The sequence below is a fragment of the Microcebus murinus genome, chromosome 8 (genome assembly GCF_040939455.1).
Source record: "Microcebus murinus isolate Inina chromosome 8, M.murinus_Inina_mat1.0, whole genome shotgun sequence".
Taxonomy (NCBI): Eukaryota; Metazoa; Chordata; class Mammalia; order Primates; family Cheirogaleidae; genus Microcebus; species Microcebus murinus.
The window spans coordinates 104,627,687-104,649,750 of NC_134111.1; the positions used below are offsets into that span (position 1 = coordinate 104,627,687).

The 22,064-nt window shown below is 54.9% G+C and overlaps 1 protein-coding gene and 1 non-coding gene across 2 annotated transcripts in view; both read left to right on the plus strand.

Moving 5' to 3' along the window:
* Positions 1 to 4,296: 4,296 nt before the first annotated feature.
* The window catches only part of RAMP1 (receptor activity modifying protein 1), a 48,018-nt gene continuing 30,250 nt past the window's right edge, over positions 4,297 to 22,064 (plus strand). The window contains exons 1-2 of the mRNA XM_012755707.3: positions 4,297 to 4,462; positions 18,697 to 18,835. Of these exons, the coding sequence (XP_012611161.2) occupies positions 4,411 to 4,462; positions 18,697 to 18,835 (191 nt within the window). The 5' untranslated portion in view covers positions 4,297 to 4,410. The remainder of the gene's footprint in view (positions 4,463 to 18,696; positions 18,836 to 22,064) is intronic.
* Positions 13,467 to 13,545, plus strand: LOC142872423 (small nucleolar RNA SNORD55/SNORD39). The gene has a single exon (XR_012920683.1). It is a non-coding gene; the product is annotated as a small nucleolar RNA SNORD55/SNORD39 (small nucleolar RNA).

The window sequence follows — 22,064 nt, forward strand, 5'->3', positions numbered from 1 at the left end:
TTTTGTTAATTTTCCTTTCACCAATAGTGAGAAACCTAGCTCATAACTGTTTCCATGATACATTTATTTGTGTAATCCCAGTATGTACATAAAATCATTACAGGGCTGCTAAACCATAGCACTGTGAGAAACAGATTTACTAACTGAAATATAGCATTTGTATACAATTCTTTTTGTCTTTAGCTTTATAGTATGCAAAGTACTGTATCCTAAATTTACTTAAGATGTGTCTTTCATTTTCCTCATCCCCCTCAGCGCGGTTATGTTACACATTTGTAATAGAGTCTCTTGGAGGGTGAGGGGTTTCTTCAGTTTATATCTGTGAAATTTTATCTCTTGGTTTTCTACAGCAGCTCTGGGTGGACTTTTCTCTTGTTCATTTTTATGATTTTTTTTTAAACTTTCGTATCTGGAGTGTTCAGATGTCATTTTTCTGGAGATTGTTCCACATCATCTTTAGGCCCCTTCACTCGCCAGCGTCTTCTCTCTCCTTCACAGTTTTCCTCAGTCTGTCTTTGCTCACCTCTAAGCTTATGGCTGGCTATGGGCAGGGCAGGAGTGTGAGGCTGTACAGCGGGGTTTGGTTGGCTTTTTCTCTTACAGTTGCTTTTCAGTCCTAAAATTCTCCAAGTGATGCTGAGGACACAGTTTTGTATAGAATTTGCTTTTTATGTCTTGTGTTTTGTTTCATTTGGGGAGGGCATTGGAGGAATAAGAAGATCCCTTAGGAATAAGAAGTCCTTAGGGGATTTGAAAAACTGATGCTTGATGAAGCTGAGTACCCCAAATCTGTTTCATTAATGTTTATCTAACAAGTGTGCTATTTAAAAACTCACAGAACTACGTTGTTACTGCTTATAAACGCCATCTTCCAAACCGCTCAAGTTTAGCCTCTAAATTGCCAGCCTGATAGAACACCAGCAAAATCTTCCTTCCCCTCTGTATCAGCAAATTATTGAAAAACTGTCTCTAGAACATTTGGTGCTTTTTTCCTTTCAGTACTAAAAGATGTTTTTTTCTGGTTTGCTTTGTTTCTGTGAGAACTCTTTTTGTCACCCTTATCTTTGTTCTTCTATACATAATGTCTTTTTTCTCTGGCTGCCTTTAACGTTTTCTGTTTATTATTGGCTTAAGCAATTTGATTGTGATGTGGCTTAGTTGTATTTTTCTTCATGATCCTTATGCTTGGGGTTTGTTGATGTTCTTGGGTCTATAGGTTCATAGAAACTGTTTCACATAGTTCTTCACATATTTCCCATCCCCTTTCTCCAGAACTCCAATTACACCCCATATTAGGCCACTGGAAGGTGTCTTGTGGGTCTCTGGTGCTTTCTTCTTTTATTTTTTAAAGTCTGTTCTGGAATGTAGTGGCTACTTAGAAATCCTTTGCTCTTGTTAGTTCTTGCTTTTAAGTTTTGTTAGGCAGCACCAGAACAGCCTTTATAATTTTGCCCAACTACTGAGGCTTTACTTTTCTAATTATTCTCTCTGATGGTCTGTGTATTTCCAGGTTTTCCCACTGTGGTTGATGGTACTGGAACTATTCTCAGATGGGTGTGAGCTCTTAGGTTCTATTTCCTGCCTCACGTAGTATCTGTATATTATGTGTGTGCGTGAGACTCAAGGGGCCCTCTGCGGATCTCCTGAGTACGTTCTCCGTGCAGCTCTCTCCTCTCTGGTCCTGTGCCCTGCCAACTCTAGCTCTCTGGCTTCCCCAACTCCGGGTTGCTTCTCCCCTACCTGTGGTCTGGAAACTCCAGGTAGTGAGCAGTCCTAGGGCTCACCTGATTTGTTTTCCTGTTCTCAGGGATCCTTGCACTGTCTGTGGTCCAGTGTGACAACTGTTGTTTCATACATTTTGTCCAGTTTTTGTTTTTCTTAGTTTAAGGCAGAAAGTAAGCCCTTCCCCTATTACTTCATCATGGCTGAAAGCAGAAGTTTTATGTGAATTTGTGTTGATCGGGTCTTGTTGACCTATCTAGATTGTGTCTTTAACCCTGCAGTGTATACAGTGAAGCATTTGGCCATTTCCTCGCCTCTTCTATTGTTTAGCCTTAATGTCCATCTAGATGGAGGTGTCCTGGAAGAGGGCTGATTATCCATGCTACCTACCTATTACCAGTCAGAAACAACACAAATCACGAAGAAACTATGCAGGGATAAAACCAGCTCCTGTGATAATACATATCACTGTAGGGACAAAGACGGGGATACCCGTAGTAGTTACTAAGAAATCTCTTATCCAGACCCAAGATGCAGAAGTGAAAATCATTAGGAGAGAATGTGCCACGGCGTGTATGCCCCCACTTCAGCATTCTTCAGAGAATTGTGGTTTTCCAAAAGCATGTGAACTTGAGAAATATGCTTTGTCTTATTAGGAACATGTGTCTGTCAGAGGTTGTGTGAGAAAATGGAGAGGAGAGGCTTCCCCGCCCTGACTTTGCCTCCTCTAGCAGTTAAGCTTCAAAGAGAAAATGCTGGGAAGGAGGACTCCTGAAAGGAGCCCCAGGTGCCAGCTATAGGAGCACGCACGCCAACAGTGGAAAAGGTAGTTCGAACCCAAGGGGACCCGAGTGTGGGGCGGGAATGACAGCTGCAGAGACATGCAGGTTCTCCCTCACTGGTGACTCGCTGTCACCCAGTGTAGGATGCACAGTACACCTGTCCCAGGGCTGCACTGGCACCAACTCCTTCCTCAATTAGCCGTGCCATTCTTACGTGGCACAGCCTCAGGCCACCAGACCTGTGCTGTCTGCAGTGCCCTGTGCAGTTGTCTCCCACCCAGCCTCAGGACTGCCTAGGGCTGCATTGTCCTAAATTTTCCTTTGTCTTACACTGCAGCTGAGGCTGGTGTCCCTTGTTCCATATGGTTCCTGTATGGTAGCACTCATTGATATTTTTAGAGGTCACCCAATAGACTGATCCGTTGAAGGACAGGGCTTGATTGTTTACCTAGTACACAGTGAGGACTCAATGTGTCCAGTGAATGTAGTGGGGAGGCCAGGGTACTTGATGGGGGGGTATCTTCCTAGGGTTCAAGAAGGGGGCTAATCAAGTCAAGAGAATATGTGCCCTCCCCTGCCGTCTCACCCAGACCTCCAACTCAGGACATGGTGCCCCAAGTGGTAGGCATGCTGCCTGAGTGCCCTCTCAGCTGAGTTCAAAAGGACGAATGAATGACCACCTTGCTATCAGCTGCCACCCTTTCTCTGATCTTACAGCAGGTGGCAGCAGCCTCTTAGCCACAGCTGTCCCCTTTCATTCCTGTTCATGTGAGGAAATGTTGGCTATTCAGCAATATTGTGTGCCCAGTGCTGCACCACGCATGAACCTTTTGCCACTAAGGAGACAGCCGTGGGCACTGCATGAGGGTGGTGATTGCCCCTCCAAGGGCAGTGGCGTATTCCTTAGCACGAACATAACTTTACTCAGTTACTACGAGTTCTTGAGGCAGGATTTGCTGAGAAGGAACCACCACTGCAAGGTGAAATCCAGCTGGTAAAGCCTCGAGAGAGCCCAGGTCAGGCTCCTGCCTCCCAGTTAGCTTCCCCAGCTGATTTCCTGTCACTCCAAGGGGCCCTTCTCGTCACTTTACATAAACTAATGTATACAAGACCCAACCCCCATCCCCAATCAGCTCTCCTTGCAGTTGCCTGGTGACCACGCCCCAAGGCAAGTGCATCCTGTAGTTACAAGCCCCTTGCCCTTAAGTTCAGGGTCAGGACTCTGAGGCGCTCCTAGCCTCCTGCGGGCCTCTTCTCACCTCTCACCACCCATCTTTAGCAAGTCCACCCAGGCCACCTTCAGTCCTTCAGAAGAGCCCTGCTCCCTCTGGCCTTTGTGCGCGCCCGCCCTGCTGTCCTGACTGCCGCCGCTCATCCTGCAGATCTCGGCATTCTAGTTCCTCGTCCGTGGGTGTCCTTTTTTATTACGATGGGTCTCCCCAGGCGAGTGGCTGAGTTTGCCCCCACGGGCTCCTCCAGGGTCTGCACCTGGGCGAGAGGCAGACGCGGAACTTGAGGCAGGCATGGCCACACCTAGGCCACTAAGAGGAAGATGCTCAGATGGAGACCGATCGCGGTGCCGCCTGCCTGCGCGCAGTTGTCTAGGAGGCTCTGGCTCAGCGAACATTTCAGAAGGCTGCTCGCGAAGCCCGGGGTGCCGCCCCCAGGACGGTCCGGAGAGCTCAGCGCGGCGCTCCCAGCCTCTTCCCGCCTCCGAGCGCCCGGGCCGCAGGTGTCCGCCCAGCCCAGGCACCCACCGGGCCCTCCCGCAGAGCCACGGTGGGCCGGGCCAAGGCCGCCGTCCCCGCCCCCGGGCGCGTCTCCTCGAGCCGGCGCCGCGGTTGGCTTAGTCTTCGGCGGGGCGCGCTGCGGCCGGACTCGGCTCGGCTCGGCAGGGCTGCGAGCCATGGCCCGGGGCACGCGCGGCTTCCCGCATCGCGGCCTCTGGCTGCTCCTGGGTGAGTAGGGTCCCCAACGAGCCCCGACTCCCCGCCTGGCGCCCTCGAGGGGAGGGCGGGCCCACGAACTCAATGGCCCCTGCCCTTGAGCGCCAGCGCCGCCGGGCAGTGCGGGTCAGCCGCGGGGAGCGCCCACGCGGCCGCCTGGCAGTGCGGGTCAGCCGCGGGGAGGGTCCACTCGGCCGCCGGGCCGGGAGCGTCGGGCGAGGCTGGTTCCAGGCAGGAGGTTCGCGGCGCAGGGCAGGCGGGGGTTCGCAAGGGGCTGCGCCAACCGTCGGGAGAATGGGCCGCTTTGGGGACGTCAAGAGAGCCAGGCGTTTTGAAAGGCGCGGGGTCCCCCTGCCCCGCACCTCTTCCACCAGCTCAGGCTTCCTTTGGCTATCGGTTAGCTACATCTGAAGCATCCACCTTGCAGATTCAGTACAGTATTCGGGAATCAACCATAGTCCAATAACCATGAAATTGGCCAAAATTGAAAAAACTGACTCTGTGGCATGCAGCGTTGCTTATTTGTAAATGACGTCCTTTGCAGAAATGAGGCCAGCTGTATTCCTTTTTGGGGACGTTTCCACAGCTTTTTTGTTTGCTTGCTTGTTAACTTGGCACTTCTGGCTAATAGAAATTTGAAGGGGGATAGGGGCCCTTGGTGAGCGGGGAGAACATGCTCGGCTTTGTTCTTTGAGCGAGATGATAAACAACCCAGTAGAGAGGCAGTAACCTGCAGTGGATTTACCAAGAAATTGCCCTCCTCACTCCCATTGACAGTGGTATCTTCATGAAATGCAATGGCAAGCCCGTTTCTAGACTGTTTTAGCTATTTCAGGTATTCAGCTACCTTTTCATGGAAACTAAATAAGTTACATGAGTGGGAGAGCCCAGTGCCCATGGAAGGCACCCACAGTGATTCGTGGTACTTGTGGCCTCTCCCCAAGACGGAGGTGTTGGGCAGAGACACCTGCTGCACAGTCCCTCATGCTGCCACTGGTGAAGGGGCGACCAGCAGCTCTGTTTTTGCAGCTGGGGAAGCAGCTTATGGCAAGGTGGCTTGACAGCCGGCGTTACCCAGGCACACCGAGGAGAAGGGCTGAGGGCCTCACAGGAGCCTCGTGGTTCCTGGCCCCTGTTTGTAAACCTCTCTAAGCAGCGTCAGAGCTGCATCAAGGCCTCCGTGGGCTTCAATAGAATATAACCTGAAAATGGATCTTCCCACCTAAGTGTCTACTAAAGTTATATGAAAAGCAGAATCTTATAATCATTTTATTCTCTTCTGTTGTGTTAGGCTCCGTGTGGTTTGACATAGCCTTTACTGTTTTCGTTTCCTAAGAAACAAACATTTCTCTGTTAGCAAGGCGGGGAGCTGGGTTGTGTAATTTTTTAAAAAAAACAGATAAACAAATAAATAAATGTTCTTTACTGGTGTCCAGAGGCTGCACCCTTTAAAGCTTATGTAAATAAAACACTATGTCTGGATCACATATAAAGACCTTCCTTGTTTACCAAGAAAACAATTCATGTTCTGCTGAAAGTCCAAAGTCCTTTAATTTGAACATTATTCTGAGTGGTCTGGCTAATGTTATATCTTGGAAGGACAAATACAACTTTATGAGGTTATCAGTAAATTAATGTCATTGGAGCTCAGCCGTAATTAGTAGAATTACCAAGCACATGCTGTTTCCTTTCCAAGCTGTAGCACTAGCCAGATCTCCTTGGTGATGAAGATTTTGCTACCCAGAATGGCAATGTGGAATTTCTTTTTTCTGAAAGAGTGTGCTAGTCCACAGGTTTAAGAATTTATCTTTGACAATTTTACAGTCAAGATATTTTTCTTATGCAGCTATTAAAATCTCACTGTACATATAATTCTTTTCTCTCTAAGCACCCTGTATAGTCTTCTGTAAACAGAAGACTGATATGACCACATGCATTTTGAAAGTTTTATATATAGCCACTGAAAAGGTTTTCATCAACCAGAAAAGAAGGACATTTCCAGGTGAGCCAGGATTATTTCATGATGACTGCATTGCAAGCGCCTGTTTTTTCGAGCCCATCCTCGCTTGGGGACTGCCCGCTGGTGCTGTCCTGTTTGAACTCCTCCTCAGTCGTCAGTCCTGCCCATGCCTGCCTTAGCTGCCTTGCTGGTGGCTTTGGGGGTTTTCTTGATGACTGCAATATTTATTGAAATATGACTTTGTAACAAATATAAGTAAAACTGGAAATGACTGAGACATCACAAGAAATGCAAGGTATGTGACTGCTTCAGATTGTCATGCACTTTTAAATCTGGACACAGCTCTAATCCTGAAATCCAGATCTGACGACTCTTACTTGCTAATCAACTCAGCGTGTGTGTTTACCCTCTCTCTGTGTTTGGCTACAGGAAGAAGTTTCTGGATTTTTGTCTTCCTTCCGTAGGCACATGCCTATCAGTGTGCGTATTGTCAGGCTGAGGCCAGGGCTATTAAGAAATGTTTATATCCACATCCACAATGGAAATGGTGTTCGGCAGCACAACACGGAATGTTTTAGGTGGAATCCTTACTTGAGGCAAATAGCTAGTTGGAAAAGCTGTTCAGATTCTCCTGGCCCCACCCTAGGTTAAGCGAATTTCACAGCTTCTAATCAGTTAAAGCTGGCATCTGGCAGAGGGTTTGTTGTGGGGGCCATGTGTAGTGTGAATCCCAGTGCTGAGCCCTCCTTCAGGCCCAGAGTTCATCCTTCCTGAAGGTCCATGTGGCATGGTGGGCTGTCCCTCAGTGGGCCCTGACCCAGGCATGACTGTTGGGATTGTCCCGAAGACGAGGTGGGACCCAGGCTGAGCAGTCAGTTTTCTGCTGGAGCCATGGGGAGAAACCGTCTTTTCCCTAGGCTGGATCTGAGCGTGGGCTGCCAGAGTCTGTCCTGCCAGCCACCAGGGAACACCTGTCCATGACATGCACAGAGGGCTCCTGACAGCTTTTGAGCCCCTAGATTGAGCCCGTGGGGGTACCCTTTTCGATCATGTGAGCCCATCACATGTGACGTTTGAGCTGGATGTCAGTCCCCTGGAGGGACAGTGCCCGGTGGACAGCAGGGCTAAGGGGCTCTAATTAGAGCACCTCTGGAGAGCTGTGGGAATCCTGCCCAAGAGCCCCTTACTGCACTGGGGACTCAGAGACCTCCTGAAGGAGGGGACACCGCAGCTGTGAGAAGACAGTAGGAGCCAGGAAGGGGTGACCAAGGCTGCAGGGCCCCTGTGGCCCCAGCACCTGCGTGGGACCTGTGTGCCCACAGCCTCGGCACTCCAGACTCTGTGTGGCAGAGATGATGCCAGCGGGGCTCTGCCCTGCTCCCAGCCCCCTACAGTGGCGTGCCCTCGGCCCTGGCTGCCTGCTCGCCTTCCCCCAGCCCCCGCCACGGAGCCCCTGCGGGGAACCCTGTCCCCAGCGCTCCCCGCTCCAGGGCAGGACAGGCGGGGCTGGGCAGTGTTGCTAGAGGACTTGTTTCTCTTCGGTGAGAAGGATTATGTCCATTTGGCTGCCGCAGGAGGGCTCCTGACCTAAACAAGACCTTATTCATTTAGCATAATGGCATTATTGTTGTTCAGGGAAAAGATTGTTTTTCCTAAGATGGCGTTATTTTAGTATTTGCTTTGACATCCAAGAGACTACACTTTAATCATTGCCTAAGCCACAGATTCCAAGTGGCTTTGTCGGAGCAGGAGCAGAGTGCGTGGGGACCCACTGGTGAGCGTCCCCAGGGGTGCGGGCTCGTGGGCCTGGGTGGCACAGCCAGCTCCGTTTTACATCCTTGCTAGATCTCACGGTGACGCCGTGTTGCTCTGCGAGCGCCTCCCTCCCCCGCACATGCAGTTTCCACAGTGGATTCTCTGGGCCAGACCCCCGCCGCCCACACGCCCCACGCTGCCCAGTGTCTGCTCTGCCCACGCCTGCCAGGGTGGCCCCTTCCCCAGGCGCTGCCCTGCCTCCCTGGAGCCTGCCCTCCCACCCCTCCTGCTGTCGCCGGGGCAGGTGGCCCTTCCGTGTCCTGCATGCCCCCACCAGGGCCCTCATCGTGCCACATTGGCGTCCCCCCCATCACATGCCTCAACCCTGGACAGCGGCTCTGGAGTTGCTGGGAGTTTGCTGACACCGAGGGGGCGGGAGACAGCGGCCCTTGGCCTGGGGCTGGCTCACGCACGGGGCCCAGGCACTGCTGACCTGGGCAGCTCGACCACGTTCCCCGAGACCGTGCACCCCCACACGGGGCTCAGGGAGTCTTGTCCTAAGCCAGGTTCCAGCTCGGGGGAGAAAGCCGGCAATTTGCCCAGCCAAGACATTATTTGCAAAATAATGGCAGCCGTGTTGTCCCCTGTCCAGTCACTGCTGGAATGAAAGCAGCTCCTGTGTCCCGCATCAAAGCCCAGGTTGTGGGGGGCGGAGGTCCAGAAAGCACCGTTCCTTGAGTAGACACGTGACTGATGCCACGGCGGCCCTCACTGCGTGTGTCTTATCCCCTGTAGAGGAGACATTTGGGAGGGGGGAGATGCACTATTTCTCCTGGAAACTTCTGTCACCTACAGGGGTGGTCACATAGGGTCATGACTGGGAAGCGTGGAAGGCAGGATGCCACTGAGCAGCCTCTTGCTGTAGGACGCCCTGGACGGCGTGGGGCCACGTCTAACAGAGAATGGCCTGGCCCCAAACGTCTGTCCCCAGTGCCGAGGCAGGGCAGCCCTGCTCCGTATGCGTGGTGCGAACTCCAGTGCCGCTCCTGCAGAAGGAAACAAAGAGGACACCAGGGGGGCAAAGCCGGAGGTGAGGAGCTTGGAAAGCATGCTCCAGAATACAAGAATGGGTTGTGCAGAGGCCCCAGTTCTTGGAAGTTTCTGGAAGCCCTTTTGACTGAAGCATGGTAGGAAAGAGGGCTCTGAGCCAAGGGCTCATGCTGGAGGAGGAACGGCTCCTCTGGGCGCTCAGATCTCATTCCGAGGGCGGTGGGAAAGCCTGGAAGAAGATTAAAGGAGGTGATGCGATGGGACGTATGGTTTAGGAAAGCCTGGGTGTTGGCCCCCAGCGTGGGCCAGAGGCGCTGGGGTGGAGGGAACCAGGACAGGTTGAGGAAGGGCACCGGGTGTGAGCAAGCTGTGTTAGTGTGAGTAGGCCTCGTGCGATATTTGGGACATACTTACAATAACAAAAAATTGTTTATCTGAAATTCAGACATAACAGGGCAGTCCATGATGTTCTTTGCTGCGTCTGGCAGCCCCATCCACGCAGCCTCGTGGGTTAGGTGTTGCCTGTGGACATTCAGGCGGCGGTGGCAGGTAGGCGTCCGTCCAGATCTAGGGCTCAGAAGACAGGCGTGGCCAGGAGAGAGTTTTGGGCGGCATGGGTGTCCAGGCGGTGTCAAAGCCCTGGGCGGAAAGGCTACCAGTGAGAGCGAGTGGGGCTGGCCCGGCTCTCGGGGAGAGGCCGGGGAGCACAAGGAAGGAGACCAGCCCCAGGCGCCATGGGCGCCTTGGTGGGCTGGCAGGGAGGGCTGGCAGGCGGCAGGCAGGGCCACTCGTGAAAGAAGCGGCAGCGAATAGGACTGGGGTTTCCTCTGCTGCCTACGGTTTGCGATAACAAACCTTTGATTCACCCGGGACTTATCCTGACTGTCAAGCATGTTTGAAGTTCTTTGCTAAATATCTTTTGGGATTTTTAATGGTCATTGCTCTGAATTTGCTCATTGGTCAGGGAAGATTCAATAAAGACCATGTGCTCAAGAAACAGCAGCCTGTTTCTCCTCTCCCATGTCTTCATCCAGCCCGTCCCTGGGAATTTGGTTCCTCCTGCAGATTGCTCGCTCGCTGTCTAGGAATCCGGTGGGTTTTGGGTGCTACTGTGAGTGGGATATTTAGCCGCAGTTTGATCTTTAGCTGGTCATTGCTGGACTGTAGGAAAACCCCTCTCTGTGTTTGTTTTTGACTGTCAAATGACAGTGCTCTTTTTGCTCTCCCTGTGCTCTTTTGGTTTCCAGCAGTGCTTGTTTCTTGTTTTAGAGTTTCTCCCCCTTGGCTGCTTCAGACAGGTCACTAGATCCTCTGTAGCCAGGGGCAATCTCGCCGCTGGCCCAGTGCTGACACACTTTGTTTTGCTTTGTTTTCCAGTCTTGCTGTGGTGAAGCGCAGCTCACTGCCGAGTAGGGGCGTGACGGCAGCTGCCCCCTTCTCTGCAGACGTGGTGGTACAGCTGGCCCTTGAGCAACACGAGGGCTGGGGGGCCCAACCCCCCATCCGATGCAGTAAAAAAGCCGTGTATAACTTTGACTCCCCCAGCACTTAACTGCTAGTAGCCTGCTGTTGACGGGAAGCCTCACCACTAGCATAAGCAGTGGACTAACATGTATCGTGTGTGTGATGTGTATCATATGCCGTGTTCATACCGTAAAGCAAGCTAGAGAAAACAATGTGATGAAGGAAATCGTAAGGAAGAGCAAATGTATTGTTCATTAAGTGGGAGTGGAGCAGCATAAAGCACCTTCATCCTCGTCTTCACGTTGAGTGGACGGCGGAGGAGGAGGGGCAGGTCTTGCTGTCTCGGGCGGCAGAGGCGGAAGAAAACTCACGTGTAAGTGGACCCATGTAGTTCCAGCCCTGTGGGTCAAGGGCCAGCTGTCATGCCTTGAGCCTTCCATCCTCCTCCTTTGGGGCCAGATGCGTGTTTAGTTTGTTTTTGCGGGGCTAGCGTAGCAGAGGGATGGGGAACGAGTCTTCTTTCCGTGTGTAAAGGACGCTTTTATCGTGTCGAGGAAGAACCATCTAATATCACTCACAGCAACTTGCGGAGTTGTGCGTCCCTGGTGGCTGGCGAGTGTTGTCCCTGGTGGGGAGGGGCAGGCGCTGGGGCTCGCCCTGAGTGTCCGGGATAAACGGGCAGCTCCTTACATCCCGGACAGCCTCGAGGGGGACTTGGGAGTCCGCGGATGGGTGTTTACTTCAAGTTTTGCTTCATTAGCCCTGAGAGAGATGGCCCTGCACTTTCTTTTGTGGGTTTTATTTCCAGTACCGAGTTTTCTTCCCGAGAGAAATGTGCGGCTGTTGATTCTTTCCCTCTGTGCGGGGACGGTCAGCTGCTCGAACGAGCAGTCCCGCTGAGCTCTGGAGGGTCCTCCGTCCCGCCCCCGCAAAGCCACGCGGGCCAGGCCCTTCTTGGCAGTGAGGATAATTGGGGCAACCTTCTCAGCATCTTGCACGGTTATTGGTCCACTTGGGTTTTCTCTGTCTTATAGCGAGGTTGCTGTTTTACAAACGTGTCTGCTTTATCCGACGTGTCACTATATACACGGTTATCTTATTTCTAGTCCCTCTGCATTCACGGGCAGTTGCCCTTTGTGTGAATTGCTGTTTTCATGTTGTTTCTTGATCAGCACTCACAGTGACTAATCTCTGTTGCTGGTCCCCACCTCTGCACCACCAAAAGCCCAGTTCTTGAGTTGACTTACTCTGCTTTTTTCCTTGAATGCCTAATCCATTTGTTTTTGTTCTTTCTTGTTTAGGAACGAAACGTGCTTATCAGTCCTCTGCCTGGCATCTTGGCTACATCCCCTGAGTTTTTGTCTATCTTGTGCCCGCTGTTGATATGTTCTGGATTTTCCATGTTTATGGTTTCTATTTCCTCCTTAACACGTGGTTTTTTAGGAGGTAAGGCTTTATATATTCCAGTGGCTCGGGCTTTTTGGTTTCTTTCTCAGTACTCATCGCTGGTTTCATTGCACTGTGGTCAGGGAACAGATCATGGACCACAACTGTACTTAGCCTGTATTATAGGTTCTTTCCTGGTCTTACACATTTTTCCTCGTGTAAATGTCCCGTAAACCCACAGAAAGAGTGTGGAATTTTCATGTGTCACTTCTAGTCGGCATATTAAATTACAACATGTAGCCCTCTGTCTCCTTATTTATTTTGGTCATCCAGATCCATGAGAGTTGTGTCAAAAGCTCACACTGCTTTTGTGATTCTGTCTGTTTTCCCTGTGGTTGGCTCCTATGTGCTTGGTGCAGGGGACACGATAGGGAATATGGCTGCATGGTGACTTTTTTTTTCTGTGGTCCACGCTAGAGTACTGTGGCATCATCACAGCTCACAGCAACCTCAAACTCCTGGGCTCAAGCACTCCTCCCAGTAGCTGGGACTACAGGTGTGCACCACCATGCCTGGCTAAGTTTTCTATTTTTTTTTTTTTTTTTTTTAGTGACAGAGTCTCTCACTCTTGCTCAGGCTGGTCTCGAACTCCTGGCCTCAAGCGATCCTCCCGCCTCGGCCTCCCAGAGTGCTAGGATTATAGGCTTGAGCCACCATGCCTGGTCGACTTTTCATAGCATAATCTTCTCTGTCCCATTCATTGCTTTTTAACTTTGTTTTTTAACTGTGGTAAAGTATATACAATGTAAAGTTTACCATTCTAAGCATTATCCAGGGTACAGTTCAGTGACATTAATACATTCACATTGTTGTGCCACCACCATCACCACCCTCCATCGCTAGAACTCTTTTTGTCCTGCAAAGCTGAAACTCTGTCCGCATTAAACACCACCCTCCGTTCCCCAATCCCCCAGGCCCTGGCACCCACTGTGCTACTTTCTGTCTCTGTGATTTTGACTACCCTAGGGACGTCATGTACGTGGAATCCCACAGCATTTGTCCTTTTGTAACTGGCTTATTTCATTTGGCGTAATGTCCTTAAGATGCATCCACGTTGTAGCACGGGTCAGCATTTCTGTCCTTTTGAAGGACAAATAATATTCCACTGTGTGTGGACGCAGCCTTTGGTTTATCCGTACGCTGCTGTGAACGTGCGTGTGCGGATCTCTCTCTGAGACCCGCCTTTCCCTTCTTGTGGGCGCGCCCAGACGTGGAACCGCCGAATCGAATCGTGCGTAATTCTGCGTCTAACTTTCCAAGGGACCGCCGTGCGGTGACCGAGATGGCCACCCCATGTTACACTCCCGCCAGCAGCACGCAGGGTGTAGATGTCTGCACCTCCGCGCGTGACGACAGCTCGGCCGTGCTGCAGACTCCCAGTGTGCGGTGGGGAGGCAGGCCTTGGAGAGCTGAGCAGGGGGGAAAAAAAGAGAAATTTTTCCATATCCTCAGCAAAACTTGTCATTTTGATAGCAGCCGTCCTGGCAGGTGTGAGGGCCATTCGTGACTTGGTAGAATTTTAGTGCATGGCGGTTGTGGGCAGCACCCAGGCCGGGGAGGGGGATGAGGCAGGTGGTGGGGGCCCCGTGCGCAATGAGGGTCTGTCGCCTGGGGGCGGAGGCGGGAGGCCAGGGCAGAGCCCGCCACGCTGGTCCGGGCATTCTGGGTGGAAGCGGATGGCGAGGACAGGAGGGAGGGCCTCGGAGCTGCGCGCAGGCCGCCATATCCGGCACAGAGCGGGCACCTCCAGCCCGAGCGAGGCCACGGGAGGCTGGAAGGCGGTGCCTCGCCCTGGTCTGCAGCTGGCGGGAGGATGAAAATCAGACGGCAGGAGAATCTGCCTGGTGACACCCTGTGGGGGCTGCAGCTGTGTGAGCAGGAAGTGGCCGGGCCAGGCCATGAGGACCTGCCCCTGCACTCGCTCCCCGCCACTGGCTGTTCAGAGGGTGTCGGCTTGAGAGGCTGGAACGAGAGGTTCTTGCCGGGGATGGAGAACATCTTGGGGGTCGGGGCCAGCCGCCCTCTTGGAGAGACGGGGCCGTGGAGGGAGCAGGGGCAGAGAGAGGGAAAGCCGGAAGCCCCACAGTGGGGAGACGTCCCGGGAGCCAGGTGGGGGACACCAGGCTGTCGTTGGCCCCTCACATAGGCACTGTAGTGCCTGGAACAGACCAGGCGGCCACACGAGAGCTGCAGTCACCAGGGGCTGCACAGATGTCCTGCAGCCCGCCAGGGATGGACGGTGGTGGCCAAAGGGGTCAGGAGAACCCGCCACCAGGGATGCAGGATTGGGTGCTCTGCTGGACTGGGGAGCTCAAGGCTCCTTCACCCTCCCATCCCCCGGGGCCTGGGCACTTTCGTCCTCTGGAAGAGTCGTCCCCAGCCTCTCTCCGTCCTGCCCCACCAGGATCCTGGGCCGGGTGGTCGCAACGGAGCAACATGTCTTCTGGAGTTGGTGTGGACCTGATCTAGAACCGGATCTGGAACCCAACCTGAAATCCAACCTGCACTCCATCCACGCGTACCCACCCTGCTTCCAAAAGGAATACGTGGTGGCTTTCGGTAGAGACACGGGTGTCGAAAGGTGCCAGAATGTGATCACAAGGCACCAAAGCCCACTGAGAGGAGACAAATGAACATTTAGCAGGAACCATCTCAGGAGAGCCCGGCTGAGGAAAGATGAAGGCATCAAGACAAAGCCTTAGAGCTTCCAGAAGCAGAGCAGCGGTGGAAGGTTCCAGAGAGCTGCCCCTGGCTAGGGGTGGGACATCTGGCACGAGGCACAGACCCTGGCATCCCGCACTTGGCCATGTGAAGGGCTCCTGCTCACAGACCTCGGCGGTCACTCAGCTCAGGGGGCCTGTGCTGTGCTAGGCAGAGGAGGCGATGGTTCCTGGGGCCTTGACGGTTCAGTAGGAGTTTTGACTGGACAGATGCCAGTTTTCTTTCAGTTTGTTATTCTTGATTTTTGCTTTCTTTTTTCAGAGCAGGCTGAGGGCAGCCTGTTCGAGCCAAGGCATGTAGTGTCCTGGGGATGTGGCTCCCGACAGGGTGTTGCCAGGGAAGTCCTGGGAAGTGGGTGGTTTTCACTCCGCTGGGCGAGCAGGAAATGACTCAGGGCTGCAGCAAGACCCTGCAGAGCAAAGAGAAGATGTACATGGAGCACAGAGATAATGTTTGCAAACTATGTGCTAGGGTTTTTTAAACTGTGGGACATTCAGAAGAGCTTAAGGCAGAAATAAGGGCCGTGTATGATCTCCACTCAGCCTGCTCTTGACATTGCCTTCCTGTTTATTATTTCTAAACATCTACTGACCTAGAATAAACCGAATAAAGTGTGCCATTTGAAAGGTTCTGACATATGTCTACACCCGTGACACCCTCACCACATTCAAGAAAGTGAACATCTGTTACCTCCAAAAGCATCCTGTGCCCTTGGTCATCTCCCCCTCCCGCCCCCTCCCACTGCCCCTCCCGCCCCCACCCCTCGCTGGCCACCAGGCCAAGTTGCAAGGCCCAGGGCCCGAGTGTCCTGTGAGTTGCTAAGGACGGCTCCCATTGAAAAGCCTGCAGGGACAGGCTGCTGCTTGTGGGTGGGATCAGTCCATGCAGGCGTCCTCTGGAAGCCCCTTTGGCCGGGGAGGTCCCCATTGCACCGGTGAAGAAACCGCTGCTCCAGAGGTGGAGAGGCCTCCTCTGGTCGGGGGCAGCATCCTGGGGTCACCTGGAAGCGGCTGCTCCTGGGCTCTGGCCCAGCAGGGGAGGCCCCGCCGTGCAGGCGAGAGGGCAGCTCTGGCGGGTGGCGGCCCCAGCTGCCCACCTCCACTCAGAGGGGACAGTGGCAAGGCGTGAGAATTTCTCTGCAAATGTGAAATGCGTAACAGCAGGGTCAGCCTCCCCTGCCCGCGGCAGGCACAGGCCAGGCACTCCTGTGAAGTGCGATGGCTGCGTCTGACAACTGCTAGCCGAGCTCGTCTGTGCCCTTCTCCTTAAAAAACCCAGATACCTGGTGGGCAGTGTCCTGGGTCCCCACTGGGGGGCTGGCTGCCCCCTTTCTGGACAGACCCCACCTGTGCTGCAGCTATTTATGGTCTTTTCAGGGCCGGTCCTCTCCTGGGGGAAGAGGGCCCCTTCCCTGAGCAACCCCCCCCCCAGCAGTGAATTCCTAAATTATTCACAACTCGGCTCCTGTCTCCACACGCCCAGGGAGCAAGGCCGCCTCAGCACACAGCTCTTTAAAGACACGAGCTTTGAATGGTTAAATTTATATCACACGAGAATGGAGCCCACCTGGCCCCAAATGGCCAGTTTACAAACTTCTGGCAACTTTATTCAGTTTTGAAGCTGTGATGTTTCCCCTCTCGCCAACGAAAGCAATGCCTGGCTTGCTTAAGGAAAACTGTGTGTTCTTCTCCCGTCTCTAAAAGTGAACCTGGTTTCCAGATTCCTCCCACACGGCTGCCCTGGCCTCATCCCAGCCGCAGGACTCTGGGCTCCCCCAGGGCAGGAAAGAGAGAGGCGGGTGTGACAGGCGGGGCCAGGCACGCCAGGTCCTGCCCCTGGGGAGGCAGAAGAGGCTCAGAGAGACCGGGGATGCAGCACCCGGGGGCGAGGGCCGCAGGGGGCGAGGCTGGGGCAGCTAGAGCTGGCTGGGAGAGACGGGACAGCCACCGAGGGCCCAGCAGGTGTGGGGCAGGCGGCTGTTCTCCACAGCCCAGAGACAGCAGGAGGAGACTGACCTGAGTGCATCGGGGAGGGCGGCCTGAACAGGGAGCACCGTGGCCTGGGGACTTCCCCCTCGGAGCACATCCCAACCAGCTGGAGGGGACAGTGTCATTCTTTGTGGCCCCCAGCACTGCCCTTGTCTGTTGGAGACTCTCCAGAGGAGGAGGCTGGGCCCTGGGGACGGGCTGTGCCGGGCGGCTGTGCAGCTCCTGCTTCCCCTCCCCCCGGGGTCCTCGGGGGCCACGAGGGTCCTGTCCCAGAGTCTTCTGCTGCTCACAGCTGGCTCCTGTCAGAACGTGCAGCCGAGAGCCCTGGCTGGGCGCAGAGATGCACGTTCATCTTCGTGACTCTTCCAGAGAGCATCCATGAAGTTGGGAGTGGCCGCCTTGCTTATTTCTTGGTTCGTGTGACAAATATTAAGGAGCAGAGCTGCTGGACGTAGGCGTGAGTCAGGAAGGAGTGGGAGGGAGAGGGCGGCGCGAGGGCTGCGAGAGAAGAAAGCGTCCACCTGCCCCGGTAGGCTCTGAGGGCCGGGAGGCGTAGTGGGTGGGGACAGCAGGGCCTCTCGGGGAAGGTGGCAGTGGAGAAGGGCAGGTGGGACTGGGGCCTGGGGTTTACTGGGGGAAGGCGTCCCAGGTGGGGAGCAGTGAGGGACAGACGGAGGGACAGCCATCTGGCCGAGGCTGGACAGGAGCTGGAATTCCTCCCATGAGCTGACCAGTCCACGTCCGAGCGCTCCTGAGCTCCCAGCGAGCCCTGGTGCCTCACCTGGCCACAGGAGGTGGCCTTTCTTACGGGTGTGTCGGAAAAAGACCCTTCCCCAAGCCTTCCCTGACGAGAAGCCCCCAGGGTAGGGGGTGTGTCCACAGCTGGCCCCGGTGTACTGGCCGTGCTGGTGTGGACACGGGGGACCCACCTGGGCTGCTGAGGGGTGGCATGAACACAGGTGGGTGCTGAGGCTCCTGAGGGCTCCTGGAGAGCTGGGAGGGAGGCTCTCCTGCCCTCTGGGCTTCCCGGGGACGGGCAACCTGGGCGTAAGGGGCCAGCACTCCAGTGGGGGCTGCTCGTGCCAAAGGTGGGCGACTCTCGCTGGTGTTGACGGATGGGCTGACAGCAGGTCCCTTCCCATGGAGCTCCAAGGACCTTGTCCCCTATGCCAGCCTTTCACTTCGGCCTGTCCCCACCCGCCATTGCGCCCCAGCTTCTCAAGCTAAAAACCCCCCTGTTCTCAGGAGCCCTGGGGTGTCCCAGCCTCCAGTCCTCTTCCTGCTCAACCCCTGGTGCCCTCCACTCTGGGCAAATGACTGTCCTCCGGCCTGGCCCAGACCACTGTCCGCCATGCTCCTGCGGCGTCCTTCCTCAGACGGGACCCGAGTCAGACCCCAGCTTCCAGAGCGCCGGCCCTGCCCAGACCTGGCGGGCGGCTGTGCGTGGGGCCGCCCTCCTGGTGGGTGGGCACAGGACGGCCCCAGACCTGCAGCCTCACCTCTTTCTCCGTATGCTGGGGGCAGGGGGCACAGGTGTTTTGGGTTTTATGTTTTAATTAAACACAGTTTTATTGCTGTGAAATTCCACAGCATCAGCTTTGGCCCATGCGGTCAAGATGTGCACAGCCTGCAGCTGTCTACACATGGGTCACATTCCTGCTCCCGTCTCACTTCCGGGAGCCTGTGGCGGGCAGGGAGGGCCTCTGTGGGGACACAGGATAATTGATGAATAAAGAATGTGGCCGGAGCTGCAGACACCCTCTCCAGGGAGCGCTCGGAGTCCCTGTCGCGGGTGGGCTCGGGGGCGGGAGCCCTGGCTGGGGCCCGGGCCGGCGGTCACGGTCCTGGCACCTCTGTTGCAGGGCATCTCGTCTCGCTGGTCACTGCCTGCCGGGAGGCTGACCTCGGCACCCTCCTCCAGGACCTTTGCCTCCCCCAGTTCAAGGTGGACATGGAGGCTGTCGGGGAGAAGCTGTGGTGCGACTGGGGCAAGACCATCAGGTGAGTCCCTAACCCTGGGCCCGCCTCTGTGACAGGAGCATGGCCTCAGGGACATCCCTGCCAGTTCCCTGGGTCCCCATGGTCAGGCCAAGACTGTCCCCCCCACCCCACCCACAGCCCCTCACCAAGGACACCTTGAGCTGAGCCCTTTCCCTGCGTGGCCGGGCCATGCTGCCAGAGGCCTTTCCCCCCACCCCGTGGGGCTCCCCGGCCAGGCCCAGGCTCTCCAGCTTCTGGACCAGGGATCAGATCGTGGCACGTCCAGTCCTTGTTTCTGCCTCAGTGTGCTGGGGTGGCCCTGCCCCAGTGGGTGAGAAATGGGGTCAGCAGTGGGTGCACATAGCTGGGGGCCACCATCCCCCAGCTGTGGCGGCCCTCGGACAGACCCGTGCACAGGTGCACAGCACGGCTCACGACACACAGTAGGTGCACGGGTCCTCGTGTCTCTAGAGCCTGTGCCCGAGAGAGGGGGAGCCCTGGGGCTGGGCGGGGAGAGTCTCCCAGAGGAAAAGCCTAGCCAGTTCTCACACACAAGCACATGCGGCTTTGGTGTCTCCCAAGGTTCCAGGACACACCTGGGCAAACGCCGTGGGAGTGACAATCTCTGCTTGGAACTCACAGCCCCTCCCCGCTGGGGTGGGGGTGGGGCATGCCCATGGCTGGGCCTTCCACCCATAGCGTCCATGAGGCTGGGCGCTGTGATCGCCCCGCAGAGCCCCCCGACCTGGTGTGTCCTCTCTCGGAGCAGGTGGACCGCTGCCCCGTCTTCCTTCTCCACCTTCCGCGTGCTCCCTGCAGGCCCCTGGGAGGACACAGTTAACCAGGGAGCCCCCACCCGCCCCGGCCCATGGGGTGTTCTGGGGGACCCACAGTGCCCTCGGCGGGGTCACCCGCCCGCCCCCTGCCACACTCAAGGCCTCGTTAAGACTTCAGGGTCTCATTTTCTAAGCAGGGAAATTAATCGGGAGTTAGAAATTGGGGGGCAGGGCTTGTCAAAAATCAGAACAGCCTGTTCTTTAGGCTAATTAGCCTTCCGCCTCAGCTGAGTACTGTGTGTTGAAATTAAAGGGTGCATTTTATTATGATGCGGGGGGCGCAGGGGGAGGAGGCCCTGGAGCACAGCGCCCCCCCTGCTGTCTGAGTGAGCAGGGGTTGCTGTGACTGAGGCACCGACGGAGGCCGAGGGGAAGGCAGCCGGTGACACGAGCCACATGCTCTCAACGCAGCGACGTGCTGTTACCAGAAACGGAGCCCAGGACGGTTTCTGACGGCGCCAGGTGCAGATAGGGACAGTTAGCGCTTGAGCCAAGAGCGCCTCCCGTCCTCAGAGCCCCGTGGCAGCACAGCTGGAAACAGAACGGGGACGGTTGCTAGGGATTTTATTAAAAGAAAAAGGAATAAAAAACTCAAGATGATCTGGTGCAGCATTCTTGCCGAATTTCTTAATTGCTAAGAAATTAAGTTGCTAGTAAGGTCTTTGCATCAGCTGGACGGGGCCCACTCCCACCACCCAGGGTCATCTCCTCACTGAGAGTCCCTGAGTGTAGATGCCACCCACGTCTCCACAACACCTACCCACAGCAACACCTGGGCCCACGCGTGACCGCGCCACTGGGCACTGTGGCCTGGCCAGGGTGACACGCTGCGGTGCTGAAGGTCAGCGCTCTCCACTCAAAGGTGTGCCCAGAGAACGGCGGCTCTGCCCTCCCCTGCCCTCCCACCCGCTTCCTCCCGTGGGCAGCCCTTCTCCTTAGTTTCTGCTCTGTCCTTCCTCTAATTCTCCTGCAGAAACGAGACTGTTCTCACATCCCCTCCTTTCTTACACGAAGGATGGAATACAAACGACACTGTTTCACGCGTCGGTGGGTTTCCCCACTTAACGCTATAGCCCGGAAATCTCTCCTTATCAGGCACAGAGAGCGTCCCCGTCCATCCGTCCATCCTCACAGCTGGACAGTGCTCCACTGTGCAGTTCTCCAGCACTTTCCTATGCGGACGTTAGCATGTTAGCGTCTAGGCTGTTTGCTCCGAGTTTTCCAATTGCAGATAGCCGTGGGGCGAAGGGCCTGGCGCGTACGGACTTCCGGGGTGTTGCAGCCGCACCGCCAGGGTAGACGCCCGGCAGCGGCGTTGCCGGGTCAAAGGGTAGGAGCTTGCGCGGCTTTGCTGTGTGCTGCCTGTCTCCCTCCGGAGGCCTACGCCGGTTCCTCGTCACCAGGGGTGAAAATGGGTGCCCGTGTCCCCAGGCACATGCCGCCTGTCCCCAGACCCGCAGACTGTGCTGTCCTACGGCAGAATTTTCACTGTCTGTAGATGGCGTGTTAATTTGCATTTCTCTAATTACCAGGGAATCTGAACACCTTTCATGCATTGAAGGGCCATTCTTTTATCTTTCTTGTGAATTGTTTCCGTCTTCCCGTTTTCTGTCAGGTTTCTGGGCCTTTTTAAGGAGTTCTTTGTATGTTAGATGAGGCACTGTTGTCTGATATATGTTCGATGTTTTCTCCCAGTTTGCTGGTTGTCTTTCGACTTTGGCGTTTTTGTTGCCATGCAGTTTTTTTAGTGCAGTCAAAACTGTCAAACTTCCATCCCCTCTGGGTTCGAGTCACGGCTGGAAAGCCTTTCTCCACGCCAGGATGGGAGAGGGGCCCACCGCGCTTTCCTCTAGCTTGTCTGGCTCCGTTGGTTGCACCCGAATCCCTGGTCTGTCTGGAGTCTGTTGTTGTGTATGGTGTGAAGTAGGAATCGAATTTCATCTTTCTCCGCGGGGCTACCCAGTTGTCCCATTTATTAAAGAGTCCATCTCTGTCCCCCCAGTGATTGGAGATGCCACCTTCATCACGCGTGAAGTTTCCCTGTGCCCGTACCTGTCTAAATACAGTCCTTTTCTCAGGCCTTCCTCATGTTACCTGCATCTACATTAATTCTTCTCCAGAGCCATCAGCGGGTCCTCACTGCCTACGGAATGTTTAACTATCCCTATCCTCATTCCAAAAAAAGACGGATCATAGCTAGCATTTATCGAACACTTACTACATGCTAGGCTTTGTGCTAAGCACTTAACATGTATTGTCTTATTTAAGTGGCAGCAGTCTGAGGAGGAGGAAGAACTGCTGTAATCCCTGCTTTATCTGCCCCGGCTCTCACACCTGGTAACCAGAGGCTCCCTCCTGGTTCCCAGGGGAGCTGTAGGGATGTCCCGCCTTCGTATCAGTGTGGCTTCCTGGGA